This window comes from Brachyhypopomus gauderio, chromosome 1 (assembly GCF_052324685.1).
Source record: "Brachyhypopomus gauderio isolate BG-103 chromosome 1, BGAUD_0.2, whole genome shotgun sequence".
In the NCBI taxonomy this organism is placed as follows: Eukaryota; Metazoa; Chordata; class Actinopteri; order Gymnotiformes; family Hypopomidae; genus Brachyhypopomus; species Brachyhypopomus gauderio.
This window is the reverse complement of record NC_135211.1, coordinates 21,875,628-21,899,372: the sequence shown is the minus strand read 5'-3', so window position 1 is coordinate 21,899,372 and position 23,745 is coordinate 21,875,628. Positions and strand designations below refer to the sequence as shown.

Below are 23,745 nucleotides of genomic sequence, written 5' to 3'. Positions count from 1 at the left end.
ATTGCAAATGTAAATGGAATTATTGCATTTGAATTTGAATTTTGAGCTCAAAGTTGCTTGTATGAGTGGAACATGTAAATGCAAATGCATATTACATTTTCATTTGAATATTGATACAGAAAAACTTCCATATACCAAACCCCTCTAGCCTTTACTGTTGAGTGTTGGCTTGTACCATTTGGGTTTGCCCTGCAGGGGGAGCTCTCTGACTTCACCGTGTTGCAGATGTAGTTTTATTTTCTAAAAGATGCCCTTCAAAACTAACTAATGCTGCCCATTTGCTATTTTTTTATTTAATTGTTTAGAACATGGCAGAAATATTGGGAGTGGATCAGATCTTGATATTTTTAAGTTGCCAACTGATTTTCACCCCAATCGGAATTAGTCCTCCACATTTACCCATCTGTGCAGTGAGAACACACACACACACACACACACACACACACACACTAGTAATCACTAGGGGTCTGTGGTACACACAGGCCCAGAGATTTGGGAGGCCCTATAGCACCCAGGGAGCAGTTGGGGTTAAGTGCCTTGTTCAAGGGCACTTCAGTCATGGCCTGGGGCCTGGGACTCGAACCCATGACCTTCCAGTCACAATACCGGCTCCCTAACCAGTTCACGGTACAGCCTCTGGCCCCTCCCTTTGGGCAGGTGTAGGTGTGGTCTACGTCTGGTTATGTCCAAATGTGTATTTACGTGGGTGTGGTTCTACGTGCGTGTGTTCATCTGTCTCACCTGTGGCTCGTCTCATCATCATTTGGGTCTTGTTTAGTTTGTTTACACAGTGTCCTGTGCTCATCTTTGTCTGATTCAGCACATTCGTGTGTTCATTGTGCACTTTTCACGCTACTTAACTATTAAAAACTCGTCTCTGCATCCTGCTTTCGTCGCAAGTTACAACCAGAAATAATAACATTGTTTTAATTTTATAGCAGTTCTACAGTTGAACACACACATTTTACATACATATGAAGTGATAAATCACATTATATCCAAATTCTTCAGGAGTATCAATAGAATCCTTAACAGCACTGAAGAGTCATATCATACTTAGCTGTACAACTCCGGCTTGCTGGTCCCATCACTGATGAACAAACAGAATTTAGTTTGATGTCATTGTGCCAGACTTACTGAAGGGCCTTCTGGGATGGGGTGGAGTCTTTGCTCTATCTGAGTTGACCAATGGCAGCGTTTGTGTGTGTGCTTAAAAGGCTTGATGTTTTTCATTTGTGGTCTCAGTCTTACATGGGATACAATGGCCAAAGTCACAGTTCGACTAACCCTCCTTGGAGTCTTGTGTATCTGTGTCATCTCTGCTCCTACCAAGAAGGTAAAGTCATTGGTCATTTGCTAATTTGCCACCGATGAGCAGGGTGTTGGCTGTTAAACAAAGCCTTTTGAAGCTTGAACATTATTACATTATTAGGGAGTAGTTACAAAAATATCTAAGCTTCCTGTATGTTTGGAATAGTATTAAAATATAGTATAAGTTTCGAATAGTATTAAAATATACAAAGGCAAATCAAGAGTTGCCCAACTCTTGAAGGTGAAGGTCCACCTCGATGGATTTGTTTAGTGTGAGACAAACACGAGGATCGGTAAGAGTATCCACCTCTGCAAAGCTGTGTACCTTACCTAACACTAACATTACCACTAACTCTAACAGTAACCATAACATTAACCCTAACCCTAACACTACCACACATGCAATTCTTTATAGCTCTCTTGTACAGCTTTTGGTCTGTTGATTACAAATTGTATATTGTTATATTTCCTTGGATTTCTTAATTTCAGGTTTATATCATACAGAAAAGGTATTTTTTACTTGCATGTAGCAATAAGCAATATTATTACATGACATGACTGAAGAAAGCAGTTCATGAAGAACTTCATTTTCTCAGTAGCATATCTTCCTCCATCCCAGGAGCGGGATGTTGACATCTACAGCTTCCACATCAATTCTACAGTAACAAGCCGTTATGCCATCACAGTCATCACAAGCAGAGTGGCAAACAGGCTCAACGAGTCCAAAGAGATTCATTTCGAGGTCAAGATATCCAAGAATGCTTTCATCAGTAAATTCAGGATGTATGTCCATATGAGTCATTAATCAAGCACCACTTGACTGACCAAAATTCAATTACAGTGACTCAATTCAATTACTCTTATTAAAGTTAAAAAAAAGTTACATAAGTTGCATATTCTCAGTTGTTCACTTGTTAGGGAGTTTGACTTCAAGTAATCACACACTCAAAAGGTTGAGTGTGTAAAACGTACCAATTCTCCTAGGACTATAGAAGGAAAGAGCTACGATGGGATTGTGAAGGAGAAGGAAGAGGCCCAACATCAGTACAGCCAGGCTGTGTCTCGTGGAGAAAGTGCTGGAATAGTCAGGTACCAGTAACAAATACTATCAATGAATTAAGTAGTACTTATAAGGCTTGGTTCAAAATATATTTTATTATTATTATATTATTATGAAAGTTTGGCATATGCTGATGCATAATAGTGATAACATAGGACCAGAGGTGTATAATCCAGGTTCAGAAAGTAAAAGTCCTCACCAGGATTTTGCTCAAGCTTGCTAGATTTTCGAATTAGTGCAATCCAGGTAAAATGAGTGGAATCAACACAATCCAGGACGCCTGAGCAAAATCCTGGTGAGGACTTTTACTTTCTGAACTTGGATTATACACCTCTGCATAGGACTATGATAATGTCGCAAAATGTGTCACATTTATGAATTATTAATAGTGGATCAGTAGATTAAACTCCCCTTAGGTGTGTGTGTGGTCTGCATCCGTTTTTGTCCATATATGTATTTCCTTTTTCTGTGTGGTATCGTATGCGTGTCTTACTTGTCATTTTGTCTCATTAACGTTATATGTTGCACTTGGTTCTCATTTAAGTTAAAGTATATAATGTGTGTCAATGTTGTGCTAAATTGCTTGTCTTTGTTAAGAGTCCACCCTGCGTGTGCGTCTTAAAAGCGCTACCACGCTGAATTGTGAAATAAACCATCTTTCAAAGGAAACGTCTCACTATCGGCATTCTTTCCGCTGCATTGCCCAGCGTAGCGTACATCTGGATTGTTGATTTGCATATTAGTGCCATTTCATTTAGAAATGTCAAATCTATTTGGATAACTATTCAGGTTCAGACTCTTGCAAATATTGACATCAATTTAATGTAGATTGGGTGACAATCCTGGAAAAAAATTGGATTTAGCTAAATCTAAGTGCAAGAAGCTCAGTGGATTTATTGGCCTTTTTGGTTTGTGAGCCAAAGATTCAGAATGTGAAAGAGTTCTGTCTGCAGATCTCACATGGTCCTGACCTCAACATATTTCGCATGACTATACTGTCAGTTTGGGCTCATTTGACATGCCCGAGTAGCAGTAGGTGTTTGAAGCCCTAATAAATTAGTAACACTGAATAAGTTTAAACTTTTAAAACATTTTTTAAAATGTGGAGACAACACACATTTGAGTCACTTTCTGAGACCAAAATTTCTATTTCTAGTGCTTAGTAAAATACATTGCCAGAAAAGGAACCTCATGAATTAATCTCAAATGGCTTAATTGGTATAAATTGGTATTGATTGATTGGAATTGCTGTTCTATTATTTTGAACTCAGGTATACAGATCCATGAAACTTAGATGTCATCCAGTAACTAAGTAATCCAGTGCTGATGTTGTTTTATTATTATTGTTGTTGTTGTTATTTGTTCCAGTTCGGTAGGAAGAACTTTGGAGGAGTTTAAAACCTCTGTAACAGTGGCTGCTTTCAGTAAAGTGACCTTTGAACTCACCTATGAGGAGCTGTTAAAGAGACGCCTGGGCAAATATCAGTTGCTCATCAATGCCCAACCGATGCAGCCTGTGTCCGACTTCAAGGTACTATACACTCTGACCTCTGACCTGGACATTGGATACATGCAGTGATTATAGCAAAGATACAGATGAATAAACTTGTGTAAAGTGTAAGTTGTATATAAATTTAATGTAAATTGTGATTATTTCATGCAGATACAAGAAATAAAAGCAACTGATGGGCAACTCGATTTAATGCCGGTCACTGTTAGCAAAAACCAATACAATGATTAGTGGTATTTTCTTATTGTAATTGTCACAGTATGGCTACTGGTCGCCTCTGTTCACAGCGGCAGTTGTCCGGTTGTTGTTGTGTTGTGAAATATATTTATTTCTTTAAATATATTTTGCATAAAAATTTGGTTGGCTGTACTGGATTGTGCATCACTCTTAAAAAAAAGCTAATGTAAAGCATGAGAATAGTAGTGGAAGTCAATAGGTGTAAACTGCTTCTAGGCCAAATAGGCAGAGACATGAAAATAAGTCTGTTACTGCAACATCAGAAAAACACTGACTTCAAAATGGGTTGATTTGCATCTCATATTCCAAATATATATGTATAGACTGGGTATATGGACGGTGCGTGTTGAAATTGTATGAAACTTATAATATTCATATGAAACGTGATATACTTCAGTGATGTGAGGGAAATTCAGGTTTCCATGATAGAAGCCCTTAGAGCTATTAGACAGAGGCATTGTGTGGCATTGTGAGGCATTGTGAAGCATCGTTAGGTGTTGTGGCTTCAGTCCTTCATTCTGCTGATGGTGTTTCTTTATTAGATTGATGTGTACATTCAAGAGAGTCCTGGCATTGCCTTTTTGGATGTGGGAGGAGGACTGAGCACGGATGAGCTGACCAAAGCCATTACTACTTCTCGAAGTGAGCGAAAGGTGAAATACATAGGCCACACCTAAAGATTCATGTTCTTGTAGTTCATTATTAAATAAATGTCTTTGTTAAAATTGCACTTGAAAGTACTGATTGCATAAAAGTGAAGATAATAGGGATTAAGTGCAGTGCAGTGTGGGTAACGATGTAGTTAAAGCTGCAGTCCAGAACACGGGGATGGAGTTAAACTACAGTCCAGCACACGGGGTGCAGAGAGGGAGTTAAACTACAGTCCAACACACCGGGTGCAGAGAGGGAGTTAAACTACAGTCCAGCACACAGAGTGCAGAGAGGGAGTTAAAGTACAGTTTAGCAAGGCATGCTGAGATCTCTCTGGTTTCAAATTCTAATGTGGATTTGCACTGAAACTGACCCAGAGACAACTTGCTCCCCTGGTTTTATTCTGCACTCCAGGGTCATGTGATTAATGTCCTTGCAGGGAATTATGAAAGGACAGGTATCTCTAATAAACAGATAGAGAAGGAAGAACTTTGCTGGCACAGCCGGTGAAGGATCTCTGTCCGAAATGTCGTTTCTCCAGAAGCTTTGTGTACTTCTCTGCAATTTGTCTTAGACAAATGAAATTAGGATGATTGGGAAGGGTCTTAATAATTTGTATGATAATTGCAGGCATGGGTGAACTTCTATCCTACCCTTGAGCAGCAGACCCAGTGTAAAAGCTGCAGCCAGGATGGACTAAACGGGGACCTTCTTATAACATATGAGGTAGAAAGAGCCAAGTACAACAGTGGAGAAGTGCAGGTAATGAATCTTTATTAGAAATACACATATAGTAACGTAATTTATGACCTATATATATATATATATATATATTTACTTGGTTCATTCTCTCTTCCCCACCAGATAGAAAATGGCTATTTTGTCCACTACTTTGCACCTATGAATATTCAGCGAATCCCCAAAAACGTAGTCTTCATTATTGACCGGAGTGGCTCTATGCACGGACGGAAAATACATCAGGTGCGCTACAAAAAGAAACATGTGAATTCCACACAATAAAACCAAAATATTGTGTAATTGTGAAATTGTAGAGCTTCATTGTCAGCTGTTCACCAACACAACAGTCGTTGATTATCTGGGTCTGCCCTCTATAAGTAACCAAATATGCTGAAGAAACCTTTTAATCTCAGACCCGTTTGGCGATGCTGAAGATTTTGGGAGATCTAGCTGGGGATGATTACTTTGGCCTGATCACCTTTGACAGTTATATAGACGTCTGGAAACCTGAACTCCTCCAAGCCACAGAGAGCAATCTGATGACTGCAAAGGCCTTTGTGAAGGAGATACAAGATCGAGGAGGTAAGATGGTAGTGGAAACTGCTTGCAGATACAGTACAATTTCTTATTATCTGCTACTATCCGCAATCTGCAAACTGTTATTGAGTGTTTAAAAGTTTAGCCCATATATTGATTTTAGTTATGTAAAACTAATTTTGGTTGCAAAATCTCAAATTAGGAAGAATTACTAATGTTTATAGCCATTTTTCTATTAAAGAACTTCAGTCAAATTACATATTAATTTAACTGATTCATTTAACTAAAAAAAAAAGGTTAATACAATAAAATGCAAACCAGAATGATGCTTGAAAAAGCTGGCCATGCTGGAAGAACTACATGAGTCCTGACCAGGGGCGAGGCTAGGGTATTTTTAGTGGTGCTAGAGCACCACCGTGAGGTTGCTCAGCACCCCCTGGCTCAACACATTTTTTAAATATTATATTATGCAAAAAACTTGCTCTGCACCTGCGCAATACTTTGGTATTGTGCCTCTGTGAGCACTGGGGGCTGGGCACCCCTAAAGACCAGATCCTAAAATCGCCCCTGGTCCTGACCCTCATGTTCAAATGGTGTGGTAAGTGCAGAGGGCAGTGAACTGACTCATTCGCCAGTAGAATGCTGAGGTAGCTAATCATGTTGCTGTGAATCAGGGTCATCTACACTGACATCTTACAGCCTTCACACATGTATGGTTGTTGCTGTTGTTGCATCCTTTCTATAATCCCTTGAGATTATAATTACTTACTCTTTTAATGAAAAGTGATTGAATATTCAAAGGTAATAAATTCATATGAGCTCTATACATGACCTGCACAATTTCATAATCACCCGACTCATAAAATTTTAATAATTCCAATTGATGTTGGATGGGTGACTGTAATGTTTTCTTTTTTGCTAAATGATAATTCTTATAGCTCTTTTTTGCAATATAAAAATTGAATTTGTAAATGTTTTACATGCCTTCGCCCAAACTTCAACACAATAAATCAAATGTGGAACAATTATAGCATTATACAATATAAACAGTGCTGTGACGATGGGTGCGGCGTGAAGGACGAGACACAGAATCCCTCTATAGCAGCAAACGTCACTTTTAATTTTAACAAAGATTGCGCAATAGCGCACGGAGAACAATACACAGACACAGCAACGTGTAGACTTTAGACAACGACGAGCACAGGACACTGCGCGAGCACACATTAAATAGACAAACCACATTAACCCCACGTGATTACGAGACGATTCACAGGTGAGACGGATTATCACATGACATAGCCATCACCACGGAATATCCACAGACGCAGACAATGCACGTAGACTACGTAAACACACGCCCAAAAGGGAGGGGCCGGGGTCCTCAACGTGACAGACGCCCCCTCCAAGGGTACTACACGTCCCGGGGTGCCAACAGGACCGAGTGCCCCGAACCCACGACCATGGGCGGATCCGACGCGCTCAGTCCCGCGTCTGGGAGGTGACTGCCTTTGGCGAAGCGTCCATCACGAATCGCCTAGCACACCCTCCCTGGGAAGACGGGGGAAAAGACGTTAAACACATTAAACGGCACAGGAACAAACACACAAACAGGCACGCTTACACACATAGACACAAACGGGAAAAGGGGGTTTGGTACACATACGGGCAGACTTACGATTACAGGAACACACACACACGACATTGGCGCCAGGCTTCGCACCAGGAGGAGAGCGAGTAGGGGAGAGTTATCAGGAGCTGCTGGTGCTGCGTTGGGCAATCCTCCTCTTGCCTTCGCTGCAAACGCTCCGCCGGGTGCAGCGTGGCTGGCGGACGTGCCAGGTGCAGCGCGGCTGGCGGACCTGCCCGGTGCAGCGCGGCGGGTGGACGCGCCCGGTGCAGCGCGGCGGGCGGACGTGCCAGGTGCAGCGCGGCCGGTGGACGTGCCCGGTGCAGCGTGGCTGTAGGACGCACCGGGTGCAGCGTGGGGGAGCTCCTCCGCTATGTCCATTTTCTCCTCTTCACCCTCCAGGATCCCTTCCATGGACTCTGCCTGGCTCTCACCCTGGGAACAGTCCATGGGGCTGGCCCCAGAGGATCTGGAGGGCGCGTTCTCCCCCGGAGTCCTCCGCCCCTTTACAGTGCCCACGGAGGAGGGAAGGCTCTCCTCCTCATCCTCCGTGTAGGCGTCTTCCTCGGTGTAGAGGTCGCGGTCCGCGAACTCGGACATCTCCGAGCCCACGGACGGAGGATAGCCCTCTTGCTCCTCCTCCTCCTCGCCCTCCTCTACGGAGGGAGTGGGAACTACGAACGGAGGGAGGTAGTCGTCCTCCTCCGACTCCTCCTCCTCCTCTTCCCCGTAGTCGACGGTAGACGCATCATTCTCGGACGGAGGGTAGTCCTCTTGCTCCTCCTCACCGTAGTGTACGGTTGTGTCGTCATAGACGGAGGGAGGGTACTCCTCTTCCTCCTCCCCCTCCCCAACATAGTCCACGGTGGGAGCGGAGTAGATGGACGGAGGACACTGCGCGAGCACACATTAAATAGACAAACCACATTAACCCCACGTGATTACGAGACGATTCACAGGTGAGACGGATTATCACATGACATAGCCATCACCACGGAATATCCACAGACGCAGACGATGCACGTAGACTACGTAAACACACGCCCAAAAGGGAGGGGCCGGGGTCCTCAACGTGACAAGTGCTTTGTTGTTAAATAACTCCTTTACCTTATACTGTATAGTACTGCAATAGATTTTGATCTGTTTGATTTGTTTGTTCTTAAGTCATTTATATGTGACTTCCAGGTCAGGCTTTTGTCAATTATAACCCAAAAACTTCACTTCGCTAACTTTACAGATATCACCACTATCAACTTTGAATGAAACATTATATCACGTTGAGGACCCCGGCCCCTCCCTTTGGGCGTGTGTTTACGTCGTCTACGTCTCCTAGTCTGCGTCTGTGGATCTCTGTGGGTGCGGTTATGTCTTGTGATTATCCGTCTCACCTGTGGCTCGTCTCGTAATCACGTGGGACTTATGTGGTTTGTCTACTTAATGTGCATTCGCGCTGTGTCCTGTGCTCGTCGTTGTTTGAGTCTACACGTTTTCGTGTGTGTTATATGTTTCTCCACGCGCTACGAGCGCTATTCATGTTTCATATTAAACGTGACGTCTATTGCCAAGCCAGGATTTGTGTCTCATCCTTCACGCTGCACCCGATGTCACACATTAACCATTATTTTTCTATTACTGAATATCATATAATTTGTTTTGTTCAAATTTAGTGACAATTTATTAAGCTTGTACCAATACTGCATTTTTACAAATTCTGCTTGCATCATTTCCAACATTTGTTGTAAATCTTTACCCAAACCAAAAAATGTGGTATCATCAGCAAATAAAACACATCTAATAACCCCAACACATTTACTAAAACATTTATGTATAAAAGAAACAACTTTGGTCCAAGCACAGAACCCTGTGGTACTCCAAATTTAATATCACCAAATTTAGATCTTATGTCATTTGTTTGAACACATTGTTTCCTGTTTGTCATATAAATATATATCCACTGTAATGTTGGACCTCTTATTCCATATTTGTTCAATTTCCCAAGAATACTATGATCAATGGTGTCAAAAGCTTTTTTTTATCAATGAACACACTGACACAATATTGTTTTAGATCAACAGCTGTCGTTATTTTTTTTACCATGTTCATTATTTCATTTTTGTCAGTTCCGTCAAGGAAAAAACTGTTGGAACCACCCATTACTGTATGAGTCACACTATCATTTATGTTTGGTATTTTTGCAGCAAGACTTGGGCCAACGTTCCCAAAATAATTAATAAATTAATTTACAATTTCACTTTGCTCATAAATTTCATTATCATCCTTAACAAAATATTGTGATACAGCTGGTTTTACCTTATTTTTCAAAACACCATTCATTACTCGCCATGTTGCCTTCATATCGTTTTTGCTATCTTATCATGTTTTGCAAATCATGTTTTGCTACTTTCATACATAACACTCACCTTATTTGCAGACACAATGCACCCTCTCTCTTCATGAAAAACAGTGTCAACATAGTATATCTGACCTTTAATGTTTTAACTTATATCCTCTTCCCTGTAGCTACTGACATCAACGCTGCTGTGCTGAAGGGGGTGGAGCTGATCAACAGCCACCCACGAGAAGGCACCGCCTCCATCCTCATCCTGCTGACTGATGGAGACCCCACTTCAGGTCTATGAAATCACTAATGCACATACGCATATGTGCATACATACAGATTAAATCCAGCTCTCAACCTAAAATACAGTTGTGCTCAAAAGTTTACATACCCTGGCAGAATTTTTGCTTTCTTGGCCTTTTCTCAGAGAATTTTAATGATAACACACAAACCTTTTTTCCACTCATGGTTAGTGGTTGGGTGAAGCCATTTATTGTCCAACCACTGTGTTTTCTCTTTTTAAATTAAAATGACAACCAAAAACATCCAAATGACCCTGATCAAAAGTTTACATACCCCCGTGTATTGCCCCCTCTAACATCAATAACAGCTTGAAGTCTTTTGTGGTAGTTATGGATGAGGCTCTTTATTTATGGGCACAAAGCTGCCCATTCTTCTTGGCAAAAAGCCTCCAGTTCCTGTAAATTTCTGGGCTGTCTTGCATGAACTGCATGCTTGAGATCTCCCCAGAGTGACTCAATGATATTGAGGTCAGGAGACAGAAATAGCCACTCCAGAACCTTCACTTTGTTCTGCTGTAGCCAATGTCACATCGACTTGGCCTTGTGTTTTGGATCGTTGTCATGTTGGAACGTCCAAGTGCGTCCCATGCGCAGCTTCCGGACTGATGAGTGCAAATTTGCTTCCAGTATTTGCTGATAACGTGCTGCATTCATCTTTCCTTCAACTTTGACCAAGTTTCCTGCCTTTGTAGCTCACACATCCCCAAAACATCAGCGATCCACCTCCATACTTTACAGTATGTGGTTGGACAATAAATGGCTTCACCCAACCACTAACCATGAGTGGAAAAAGGTTTGTGTTATCATTAATATTCTCTGAGAAAGAAAGCAAACATTCTGCCGGGGTATGTAAACTTTTGAGCACAACTGTATGTCTGTGTATCACAGAACTCAGCCCCCATTTCCAAAGTCCAGTGCTCATGAATCCATTTCTGGCAAGTGACAAAAGAAGCGTTTGAATAGACTGTGGACTCTGTGTCCTTATGTCACTGTCTTCAAACAGCAAGCCTTCAGCTTAAAGATGAACCAAATAACACAGAATGCAGTGTGTTTTAGTGCACACATTGCACTAATACAGCAGAGGTGCTGTATCGTGAACACATTGCAATAATACAGCAGAGGTGTTGTTTAGCGAACGTATCGCACTAACACAGCAGAAATGTTGTTTAGTGAACACATCACACTAATACAGCAGAGGTGTTGCTTAGTGAACTCATCAATGTAATACAGCATAGAGCAGCACAGTGAAGGAAATAAGTTGGATTTGATTTTGTTTACTTAAGGGAATGTTTTTAGTTTTTACTTTCATGTGAATAGTTCTGGTCAATATCTCATTTTCCTTAAGTGAGGAAAATACCATGTACAACCTGTGGTGCAATCAGAGCAGAAGAGAGGTTACTGCAAGCGTGATTTCTGCAAACCTACTGCAAACCTAGCATTACACAGACAAGTATTTAATTGTTGTTGGCCCATTTATTTCTGATCACCAAAGTAACAATTAGCAATAAATGCAAATGTGCCCTACCAATAAATGCAGATATTGGCTTTAATGAGCATTTTGTCAACAGAAATGGTTCAGTTGCATTCAAAAACTAGTTTACTTGAGTCTAACAGACTAATTTGGATTGAGCAGATAGAAGGTATTAAGTTCCATTGTTAACATTTGTTCAGATCAGCACTTCTCTCCATGTGTAGAATGATGTGTTCCAGGATTATTCTATGCTGTTGGATCTTCATAAATCAGAAAACCAAGGAACCCTAGCTTATTGCTAGAATACTGCTGGGCACATGGCAGTGTGACTGGTTATTTACTAAGGTTAAATCTACACTTGGCACTCTCCCACAGGTGAAACCAACATAGAGAAGATTCAGGCCAATGTGAAAAGTGCCATTAAGGGGAAATTTCCCCTGTACTGTCTGGGGTTTGGATTTGATGTTAACTTTAATTTCTTGGAGAAAATGGCCCTGGAGAACAATGGAGCAGCTCGCAGGATCTACGAGGACTCTGATGCTGATCTTCAGCTCCAGGTAGGAGGCAGTATGCTGTCTGCTACTACAGTCATTCCAGTACTGTGATTTTGTCTGCTTACAGATCCATCTTTGTTGTCAAAAGGGTTTCTATGTGGAGGTTGCTACCCCTCTGTTAACTCATGTCCAAATGAACTATACTGGAGTAAAAAACCTCACCCAGGCCAGTTTCAGCCAGTACTACAATGGCTCAGAGATTGTAGTTGCTGGTCAAATCACAGACAACAACCTGGAAACTTTCCAAGCGGAGGTTATCGCAGTCTCAGTAAGATCACCCCTGCTAGATGTCATTTACCACTTCCATTCTGCTTCCTATTGCAATCCTAACATTTCAAGACACAATAACAATCAAAATGAAGTGGTTCTCTTCAAAATTTTTACTCTTTGCAGACAGGCCATAGTGTGACATACAAGGATCCATCGGCTGAAGCTTTAGACCCTGAAAAACATTCCACAGTCCAGAGAATATGGGCATACATATCAGTAAAACAACTACTAGAGAAAGAGTGAGTCTGGACTGTGTGCATGCATGTGTGTGCATGTGTGTGTGTGTGCATGCAGGTCTGTGTGTGCATGCGTGTGTGTGTGTGTGTGTGTGTGTGCGCGCATGTGTGTGCGTGTGTGCACATGTATGTGCGTGAGTGCATGTGTGTGCATGTATAGATTTGGTTCCTCATGTTTCTGGTAAAAAATCAAATATGTTTACTTTATTCACCCTTTTGCGTCTCAGAGTGACACTTGAAGGGGAGGCAAAAGAAGCAGCCAAAAAAGAAGCCCTGGATCTCTCTCTCAAGTACAAGTTTGTGACTCCACTCACCTCTATGGTGGTCACCAAACCTCAGGAAGAGGAGACTCAGGTCGCCCACAAACCCAAAGAGGGGAAGCAGCATCCATCTTTGGACACACCGGACAGATGTGAGTGTAGCAGACCTGCACGTGCACTAACCTCACCAGACAGATGTGAGTGTAGCAGACCTGTACGTGCACTAACCTCCCCAGACAGATTTGAGTCTTTTGGCACAAATAACGTAAATTGTGCATGTACGCCAAAAGCAATGTGACTGTAACTCTACAGTCTTTTATAATGAGAGAGCTTTTAATGAAGATGTGTCATAGCCTGCCAAAAGTAACTGCTTTGAGCTACTAAACCCATAAAATAGAAAAAGAGAACTATAACCACATCGAGAAAGGCCAGGGGCCCTTATAACAGAGCTAATGCAGTTAATCAGGACCTTCAGTAGTTAGATTAGTATGCTAGATTAGGACTGATCTTCAGGACTAGTCTTGGATTCCCCTGATATACAGAAACATGTAAAATAATGTTTGTTTGTTTGTTTGTTATACATTGTCCAGCTTCTTCAGATACATTATTGGCGAAAAAGTTTTTTCAGATCAAAACGAAAATTAAAAGCAGAGGTTGTTTTCCTCTTCGACTCATTTGGACCAAACACTCATCAGCTGTTTATTTGTGTCAGATTCAGTATTGAATTGTGTTTCAGCATTTGCAGCGATACCACATCATCCTGGTTTTTCTGTCGCGGCTAGTCACCCTGGGATTCGCCATCAGTTTTTTGGTTGGTCTAGTCAGCCTTATCCTGGTCATCATGGCCGTCCTGGTGATCATGGCCTTCCTGGTCCTCCTGGTCAGCCTGGTCCTCCAGGTCTTCCTAGTCTAAGTCGTGGTGGTTATAATCGTTTTCTATCAGGCCGAGGTAATTCATTCTCTTTCTTTGAAACACTAGTATTCACTCTAGATTAGTGGTGCACTGTTTGAGAATTCAATCACATTTCCTTTCCCCGCAGATTTAGCCTTAATTCTAAAAACAACCATAAGCCTTTAAACAAAACAAGTTAAGATTCCATAAGTACCATGGCAACATTTATAAATATTACATTCTTTTATGACAATAGAGTGTTATTTTAACACTACTCACTGACAGATTTCCAGCCTGCTAAGCTACTTAGCAGAATTACCAGTAAATATATTTGTGCAAGATGAGTAATTCAACAAGAACATGTACGAACCTGCTGATGAGGATAAAGACTCATATCATTCCAAAGTTCTGGCACTGTTTGTGGATGAATGTTAGGTTTGCAGGTTATTTTGGTGTCACACTTGATCCTTAACACATAGCATTTTCAAATTGTTATTCATATGTATTCAACAGACTTTGAATGTAATAGTATTACAGCACATATTCAGGGGTAGTCATGGTCTGGTGGTAGGGAACTTGTCTTGTGAACGGAGTGTCATGGGTTCCAATCCCAGACCTGAGGCCATGACTGAGGTGCCCTTGAGCAAGGCACCTAACCCCAACTGCGCCCCGGGCACCGAGCTAAGTCTGCCCACCGCTCTGGGCACGGGTGCACTACAGCCCCCTAGTAATCACTAGTGTGTGTGTTCTAACTGTGTGTTCTAAAAATCACAATTGACACATATGGCACATTTACATTTTTACATTTATATTCATAAAATTATGTGAGGGTTAAATCTGAGGCCATTCTGTCTTCACTGATTCAGACCAACATGTCCAAGGATGCTCAATACCTTTGTTTCCTCTTCTGCAGGATCGGGATCTACACTGCTCAGCAGAGCAGGTGTTTGCTTATTTCTTTCTTCAACTGTTTTCAGTGTTTGATGATCACTTTATGATAAGAATGTTAATTGTTTTCATGATAATTATTTATCTTGCCATTTTATTGAAAATATTTAATTGATTCAAGGCCAAATTATCCCCATTCAGGGCTAATAGAGTAGACCCAAGCCACACCCTTAATATATTTGTTAGATATGTTAGATTTGTGACTTTACTGAAATATTTAATTTATTGCAGTTATTTACCTCTATAATTAATATTTACTTATTTAGTTTCATTTATTTTATATATTTTATTACATATATTTCCTTTTTTAGGTTTATTTTATTTTGCATTTTATTTTTTAAGATTTCTAAACTGAGAGAAAAAAATATGGACTGGAAAAGAACCAAACTTATCCTTTCTGTTGATTAGTGGTTACTTTGAGCAAACCTTAATGTGAAACTGGTTTATCAGACATATGATGCATTAACAGTTTTAAAACTACATGAAAATAAAAATCTTTGAATAGCTAATCAAATGTCACTCAAAGTAAATACAGCTAATACAAAATGTTAAAAAAGGCATTGTTGTTTTAAAGTCCTAGGGAACACAAAAATGTTTTATGACATGAACATTTTAGTAAATAATCATAATTTATCACGATAAACTAACAATCCACTGTGACAAACTCACAGCCTGCTAAGATACAGAATGTCGTTTAGAAAAAAAAACTGAAATTGAATCAAGGCCAAATGTTCAACATCAGTTCCCCAAGAAGACTAAAATCATCTTCTTGTTCTGCAGATGCTGATTTACACGGTATTCATGAAATGCACGGTCTGTATCCTTTCTGTCTGTAAAAGTCTGTATACTTTCTGAAGTACAGTTTTCATTTCATAGTGATGCGCATATATATATATATATATATATATATATATATATATATATATATATATATATATATATATATATATATGCACATATATATATATCAGGGATGAGCAACTTTCTATATATATGCAGTGTGTGGGCTCAGGTGTGCTTCTGTATTTACAGTCCTTCTGTCATCTAAACACATTTCAGATTACCGGGTGCCAGTGCGACCCACAACCAGGGTGTATATTACAGCCACTTCTCCCCCAGGTATAGGAGTTATAGTAGCAACTACTCAAGTGATGCTTTCTACTGAGACATTCACACACATCAGTCAAAAGGACTGAGGTCTGTAGGCTTATATTTATGTTTTTCCTTTCAATCTGTTATCTATGCCTATTTCTCCCCCCTCCCTCTCTTTCTCCCTCTCTGGTCTTTCAGTGAGTGGTGTGAGGTTCATAATTTCTGCTCATGGTCAGCCCAATCCGATCTGTTATGACATCCCTGCAGCACAGAAGCTCCGTCTCCTGCAGGACTCCTCCTCAGGTCAGAGTAGTTCACTCACTCTCACTGATCTCATCCTTTATGCATCTAGACATCTTTCTGACATTCTGTGGAATAATAATAATGATGGAATATTCCCCCAGATAATGCTTCTCATGAACAGTTAACATTTAGCATGATGTAGCTCTTATTTACTATTAACCAGATGAAAATGACTTGGTTGAATTATTCACCCTAGGAAAGAGTCAGTTAGCACCATTGTAACTATCTTGACTTCATAGATGGTGACCTTTACTTACTTAACAGAATTCACTATGACTGGTGAGCTTGTGTTGTACGGAGGAAAGGGTTTCAAGCAAATCACTCTCCATCATGAAGAGAAACTGCTCATCATCAGCACCCATAAGATCAACTACTCTGATGGACAGAATACAAAGACATTTGTGTGGGGGCAGGATTCTAGCAACCTTCAGACAAACAAGTATGCCACTTGTGCCTTAATCATTTTGGCCTTCAATTCTTACATCATAGATGAAGTGTTATCAATAAATCTGTATCATATCATGGGTTTTTTATTTTATCATATAATATTGCTAATAACAAAACGAGACTTAAACACAGGCTAGACATGACGACAAACAGAACCATAAAACAGCACTAGAGACAAAATGTAGAAACAGACCTAGAGTTCAACACTAACAGTCAACAAACTTGCAAGAACCTTAAACACCTAAGACGACAACGCAAAAGACCAAACACAGGAATTAAATACACAGGGTTAACAAGCACACAAACCAGGAACAGGTGACAGAATTTAAAACGAGGCAGGACGAGAAACGAGAAGGAGGGAACAAAACAGACAGAAGGAGGGCTAAACGGAAGATTGGTGGAAGGGGCGGAGCCAACCGTGACAACAGGGGAGGTGCAGCTGAGCAGTGATTGGCTCTCTAAAACCCAACTCTGCCCTTGAAACCAAAAATGTCTTGTATGTCTTGTCTTTTATAGAAACACAAGTGACTGATCATCTTTCTTCCACAGTGTGTCTTTGATTCTAAGAGACAATGAAATGGATGTCACCATGGGAACAGTGCGAGTTATTTTCCTCCTTCATGCAAAAAGTGGAGATGCATTTCTGTGGCCTGCTGTTCGGCAACAGCCAATAGGCATGCAGGGCATTCTCGGTAAAAAAATCATAACATGTATCAAAGTTGATTTTAGCTGGTGCTTTTTATCCACTGCTGTGTAAAACTTATGTAGATGTTAATTCACTTGGGATGGGTCTGCTTTTAAAAAGTTAACTCCAGGGACAAGAAAGAAACAGAAGTTCTAGAAACAGAACTTTAAAAATCTATCATTTGAGTTCTTGCCATGATCCCAGTGCCGGATCATGACAAAAACTGCTGTAAGCATATTGTTAACACTGTGTTTATTTGTAACTCACTTACTGTAGCTTTTAGCTGTTTGAGCAGAGTGCTCTACAATACTGGAGCCTTTTATTGTTTAATACCCTTGCTATATTTCAACATCAACAACACTAACTGAAACAGCAATATTCTTGAGTGATCCATTCCTTCAGCAGTGTCTCTACTGACTTATTTGTGTATGGTATTCAAGGAAAGACAGAAATTCAGTATGAAGAACTGCCAGGATCATTGGTTAAAATCAAGGATCAGGAGGTAAAGGCGTCCTGGTAAGTACACTTAACACGCTGAACATTTCATTTTATATTTTTAAAATACATTTTGGTGTCGATGAAGCTGAACAGCATATTTGTCATTTCAGGAGCACTGCCGTGGATTACCGACTGCATTCAGCCCCAAGTATTAAGTGCTGGCTTGTTCCTTTCCAATCTGCAATGCAGGGGGAGCTCTCTGACTACACTGTCTTACAACTGTAGTGTTGTGTACAAAAACTTTGCTTGCAGATTTCACATGTATATTCCAAACAGAGAATATAATTTTAGTTGTTAGGTCAAGATACTTAGGAATTAGAATGGATTTCAGTAGGGATCTTTCAAAGACACACGATTAATCACTAATCCATTTATTGATCTGCATGTATCACAGACATACACACATACATGTTCACAGAGAATTTTCTTGCTACTTATATTTTCCAGGATGTGCTATGACAGCGTCTAGCTTAATGTATCCTTAGCCATATGTACTAGCATAACAATTATTTCCATGGAGACAACAAATTACTATTCTGCTCCATGTCCAAACGCATTGAAAGTGAAATAACATACCAAAATAATAAACAACAAAATGGCTGAATGTTTGGGGACATGTCATTGTTTACAGTTCAAATAAATGGGTTCAAGGTAACAATTTTTTTTCTCTCTAAATATTATTATGTTTGGCTCATGTTTCACAAATCACACCAAACATTGCACTGTTGACCTTTGCCCTCTGTACAATATTAGTAAATTAGTATTGTTAAGTAGTGTTTACTCCATTCCTTGTGGAGTGTTGTCCTCCAAATAAGTGTAACAGTTGTTAAAAAGTATATTTAGTTTATAAACGTGTGTACACAGTACATAAACAGTACATTTTGAACACTATTATATATACCTACCTTGGGCATAGTATAAAGTAACTATAGTTCAGGCTGAAAGTATGCAAACAAACGTTGATTCTATAGCCTACAACAAGATTTCAAATGTACTTCACAACTACATCAGGACGATTTAAACAAGAAACTAGTATTTAACGCAGTCCGAGTCACTGTGAGTGTCATTAAAATTGATCAACTGAGAATGGCACAACTGAAATGCCTGCCTCCTGTACCTTCACGAAAACGATACCTTGAAAACGTCATGTCAATAAAACCAAAATAAAATATTTTGATGACAAAATTCAAATTAAGAATGTTAGTTTGTGTTTTTTTTTTCTTTTTAAAAATGTTCAGAAATATATTGTCAGTTACCTTTAAAAATGTAATTCAGACTATATATAAAGAAAAGTGTTTCTTCGAAATGTTTAACCTGTTGGTGTCCAATTAGGCCATAGCCTGTGACAGACCATGGATAGTTTGTGTTGGTTTCAGTTTCTAACCTCCAAGCTTCTGTTTGCTGGATGATTTTAAAAGAACAAGTGTGAAAATTGTGCCAGCCTGCCAAAGCAGCTCAGTTCTAAATGACGTATCCATTTTCTCTGGATAAAGACGAATAATAATTTAATACTGCCACCCTGAGGTTAAAAAGAAAAGTGATACTTTTGGAATTAAATGTTTTTCAATAACTGTTCAGTGTTACTTGCTGAGAGCATTAACCCTCCCAGGCCTAGGCCTTTTTTTTTGCTGTTTAAGCATGGTTTCATAAATTTGTCTCTAAACATACTTAATTATATATAGCATTTTACCCACATAATCATATCAAAATGTTCAGAACAATCTTAGCTCTCATCCTAATAATGAGGTTAATAATAGCTAGCTAGCTAGCAAACAAACTACAAACTCAGGGCTCTCAAGTCTCACGCATTGAGCGTGTGACACACGCATTTGACCGTCTTCACACGCTCACACGCCACACCTCCGATTTCACACGGCGAGAAAAAAAAATCTAGTTTATTTACCTCCGATCCATATCTATGTCGCCCTCCACCGGCGATCGATCGCGATATACAACGTATACAACCCTCCCCCCCCCTCAACAATTAACGTTCGCCACCCCCCCTCCCCCCCCCCACCCTTCAACAACTCTCACACTCTGGCATGAATCCAAAACTTGAGAGCCCTGTACAAACTACATCGCACACATCGCGAACCTATGTGTTCGTCCGCTATTATAGTGAGTGATATTGCAAAATAACATTAATTTAGTCATCGATTTTTTATACTTTTTCATCAAACCCCTCAGGAATTCAACCTACCTTCACTGCTATGTAGATCACTACACATTAGCTAGCTAGCTAGCTAGGTAGTAGTTGTCGTAGTTTAGGAGGTTCAGAGGTTGTTTACTCTTTGCCCGCAGGCTACAGAATGAGTATAAAGTAGTGATGTGTCGGTCACGAACGAACCGGTTCAAAGAGCCGGCTCTTTTAAGTGAACGACGAGAGCTGGTTGCCCTCTAAGACCGAGCCATTTTTTTCTAAGGCTTGTCATTCAACAAATCAGAGAACAACAACAAGCGGAGGAACCAATTATCGAAGGGTTATAAGAAGATTATTTATAAGAAGATAACATAAGAAAACCTTTTATTGTCATTGCACTAGTGATGGGATTTTCGGCTCTATTTTGAGATGCGACTCTAATGGCTCTTCTTACTGTGTAGAGCCGGCTCTTTCGGCTCCCAAACGGCTCCCCATATATATTTTTTACATTATTAAATAATTAATAGCTTCAACCTAATTTTTAAACATTTTGTTTTATTATTGACATTAATCACTTGTGAAGAGTAAAAATGCTGCATAACGATGCTTTATAAATAAAACTTTTATTATAACCAATTATTAAATTATCACAAAATAGCACCAAAATAGAACGCAATAGTGGAGATAACCTTTTTTCTCAGTGTTTTCCCACCACATTATTAATTGAAAGCTGATTGGTCAGATGTGTGCAGCACATGCTTGATATGCGGGCAGTGGAGACATTCTTTGCAGTGTTCTCCGAAACGATATGTGGTAGTATAAAAGAAACACCCTTTAAAAACAGGGGAAGGAACATTTACCTGACGAATTTTAATGTTGCATTGTGTTCCTGGTTTGAAAAGTGCTAAAGTACTTGAAAATGTAACTGTATTTCGTTTCACAACAAATAACTATCTGAATCGATGTGATAAAAAAGCGAATTATTTCGAATCATTTAGAGTATATGTATAAATGTTTAACTTAATTAAGTTTCAGGTGCTGGGAAATATTGAAAATGGATCTTGAAAGTGACGTACAATTGCTTGAATTCCACCTTATAAAGGTGTATGAACCCTGGCTGCATACATAACTTTGTTCATTGCGCTGGAGAGGCAGAGACAGCAAGGCACCGAAGGACAAACAAAAACGACGTTGGAAAAAAACTGGCACTGTGGCTCTTGCAGAGCTCCAGCGCAACGACAGGGAGGTGGAGAGACAGAGATACCGAAGGAAAAAAACGGCTCCCATTGTGGAGCCGGTTCCAATCGTTCAATTCAAAGAGACGGCTCTTAGAGACGGATCGTTCGCGAACGACACATCACTACATTGCACATGTACAACGAAATTGAGCAGCAATCTTAAGGTGCATGAACATACCATAATAACGCTTTAATTAAAGCGTAGAAAAAAAGATAATATACAGGTTGATGCATAGTAATATAAGAAATATATTATGACATTATTATTGCACATAGTGAGTTATTGCACATAATTAATTTTTTTTACTGCACATGGAAAAACTAATTAATATGTAAAAAGGCAAATATAATAGTAAAGTGAATGTAGTGCTGTTTTGGTCAAGTTATCAGTGTGGGGGGTGGTTGTGTGTGTGTTTAGCTGTGTTCAGTTCCCGTAGAGCGCTGGGGTAAAAGCTGTTTTTTAGTCTGTTTGTCCTTGATGTGATGGACCTGCACTCAAAAAATAAACTTGTGCTGTTGTTATTACTTAAGTTTCTTTCACTGATGTTATTTAACACGTTTGTGTTAGAGAATGAAACTTGAGTCAGTTGGTTTATTTTGAAGAAATGCAGTTGGACTGTTAGATTTACTTAATAAGTGCAAATTTTGTCAAAGCAAGACTGTGGAGTAAACTCAACATGCTCGTCAGTAGTCGCTTCATCCGGGACATTCGGGCTGTTTGCAAATTCTTCTCTTCAGCGATGCCATTTTCTGTTGGTGGCAATCCAAGCCAGCGAGGCAAGTATTCGCTCTGTACACAAGGCGGAGCCTCCTAACTTCCGGGTAGTGAGGGGTAAGCATACTTGTTTCCGGTTGTAGTAGTTTGTGTAGAGAGGTAGAGAGTGATAGAGAGTGATAGCGATCATGAGTGTTTTTAAAGTAAAGAAAAAAAGATTAACCTACCAGCATCAAGAGAAAAGAACGTCTCTTCATTGTTGTGTGCCTCTGTGTGCTAATTCTTCACAGTACAACTCTGAGATTAGTTTCCACAGATTTCCAGCAGATCCAGAAGTGCGAGGTCAGTGGCTTATAAAGATCCGTAGGGACAACTTCAGCCCCATTGCAAGTACACAGCAAAAAGACCAGTGTTGAATTGACTCCCACAGAGTTAATTTTAACACTTTCTGAGGGTTTATATAGCTCCACACTCTGCAGAGTTAAATTAACACTTTCAAAATAGTTAAAACATTTAACACTTGGTGAGAGTTACTTTGTTAACTCTCAAAACAGAGTTAAAGTAACACTTTCTTTGAGTTATTTATTTATTTTTTACTATTTCAGTAGTTAATTTCACTCCCTAAATATTTAGTTATTAACACTATTAAAATGTTAAAATTAGAATATATTCCCATTCAGTTGAGGTCCTTCAAAGTTGAACTACAACATTGTGAAAGAAGGTACAATGTACAAACTTTCATCTCTATGTCACGTTGAGGACCCCGGCCCCTCCCTTTTGGGCGTGTGTAAACGTTGTCCACGTGCTCTGTCTGCGTTTTCGGAACTCCGTGGTGATAGCTTTGTTGTGTGAATAATGTGTCTCACCTGTGAATCGTCTCGTAATCACATGGGACTAATGTGGTCTGTCTATTTAATGTGCGCTCGCGCAGTGTCCTGTGCTCGTCGTTGTCTATGTCTGCACGTTGTGCTGATTGTGTGAGTGTTTATCGTGCGCTATTGCACAATACCCGTCTTTATTAAACGTGACGTTTGCTCTGCAACCCGAGGATTCTGTGTCTCGTCCTTGGCTGCGCCCGAACGTCACAGAACGACGAGCCGACCAGAGACACCCGAACATGCCAGGCTACAAGCCAAAGCCCAAGAAGGGCAAGAAGCCCAGCAAGCGGCACCACCACGCGTCTTCCTCCCCCCCGCGCCGCAACTCCACGCCGACTCCGGAGCAGCTGAAGCGAGATCCCGAGTGCTCCTATCTGCTGTGTGCGGCTCGGGAGACCGCTATACCGGAGTTGGCTGAGGAGTACCGCAAGACGGCGGTGCGGGTGTGGCGGGAGAGACATCCCTCGCCTTCCCGGGAGCTCTCGCCTGTAAGGGTCAGTGTCCCCGAGCTATATGGGGCAGAGGGCGAGCTGGAAGAGGACTCCTCCCCGCACCACGAAGCCACGCCAACGTCGGAGCAGCTGAAGCGGGATCCGCAGTGCGCCGACCTGCTGCGGATGGCTAGACAGGCGTCCAGCCCAGAGTGGGCGGTGGTGCTCCGCCAGGAGGCGGTTAAAGTCTGGCTGGCCAGACACCCGTCTCCTCCCCGCGCCCTCTCACCGTTGAGGGTGGGCTCGTGCGTCCTCGGAGCTACCGAGTCCACCCCAGAGAGCGAGTTCGGGGAGGAGGACTCCGAGGAGGAGCAGG

At 40.7% G+C, this 23,745-nt stretch overlaps 1 protein-coding gene and 1 long non-coding RNA gene across 3 annotated transcripts; one reads left to right on the top strand and one right to left on the bottom strand.

The window, feature by feature from the left end:
- The first annotated feature begins 1,259 nt into the window (after positions 1 to 1,259).
- Positions 1,260 to 18,571, top strand: LOC143512492 (inter-alpha-trypsin inhibitor heavy chain H3-like). 2 transcript variants are annotated; one of them, XM_077002890.1, is made up of 22 exons: positions 1,260 to 1,336; positions 1,931 to 2,094; positions 2,296 to 2,400; positions 3,740 to 3,902; positions 4,661 to 4,771; positions 5,400 to 5,495; positions 5,634 to 5,750; positions 5,921 to 6,089; positions 10,192 to 10,302; positions 12,158 to 12,339; positions 12,425 to 12,604; positions 12,730 to 12,845; positions 13,070 to 13,254; positions 13,839 to 14,051; positions 14,908 to 14,937; positions 15,723 to 15,755; positions 16,002 to 16,061; positions 16,233 to 16,337; positions 16,602 to 16,776; positions 17,334 to 17,476; positions 17,910 to 17,985; positions 18,078 to 18,571. In XM_077002890.1, exons 1-22 carry the CDS (start codon positions 1,262 to 1,264, stop codon positions 18,190 to 18,192), a joined length of 2,724 nt encoding a protein of 907 aa, XP_076859005.1. In that variant the 5' UTR covers positions 1,260 to 1,261; the 3' UTR covers positions 18,193 to 18,571. The 2 variants fall into 2 exon arrangements, with proteins under 2 accessions (XP_076859005.1, XP_076858997.1); XM_077002882.1 differs by having other exon boundaries at positions 5,400 to 5,531.
- Positions 16,282 to 20,302, bottom strand: LOC143512506 (uncharacterized). Its single transcript, XR_013130476.1, has 3 exons — positions 20,168 to 20,302; positions 16,595 to 16,712; positions 16,282 to 16,402 (listed from the first exon to the last, which is right to left on the bottom strand). It is a non-coding gene; the product is annotated as an uncharacterized LOC143512506 (long non-coding RNA).
- Positions 20,303 to 23,745: the final 3,443 nt, after the last annotated feature.

Excerpts from the sequence above, each read along its gene's own strand:
- LOC143512492 (XM_077002882.1), top strand. The coding sequence starts at position 1,262 with ATGGCCAAAGTCACAGTTCGACTAACCCTCCTTGGAGTCTTGTGTATC. Across the intron at positions 3,903-4,660 it reads AGCCTGTGTCCGACTTCAAG|ATTGATGTGTACATTCAAGA; the intron begins GTACTATACACT and ends TTTCTTTATTAG. Across the intron at positions 5,532-5,633 it reads ACAACAGTGGAGAAGTGCAG|ATAGAAAATGGCTATTTTGT; the intron begins GTAATGAATCTT and ends CTTCCCCACCAG.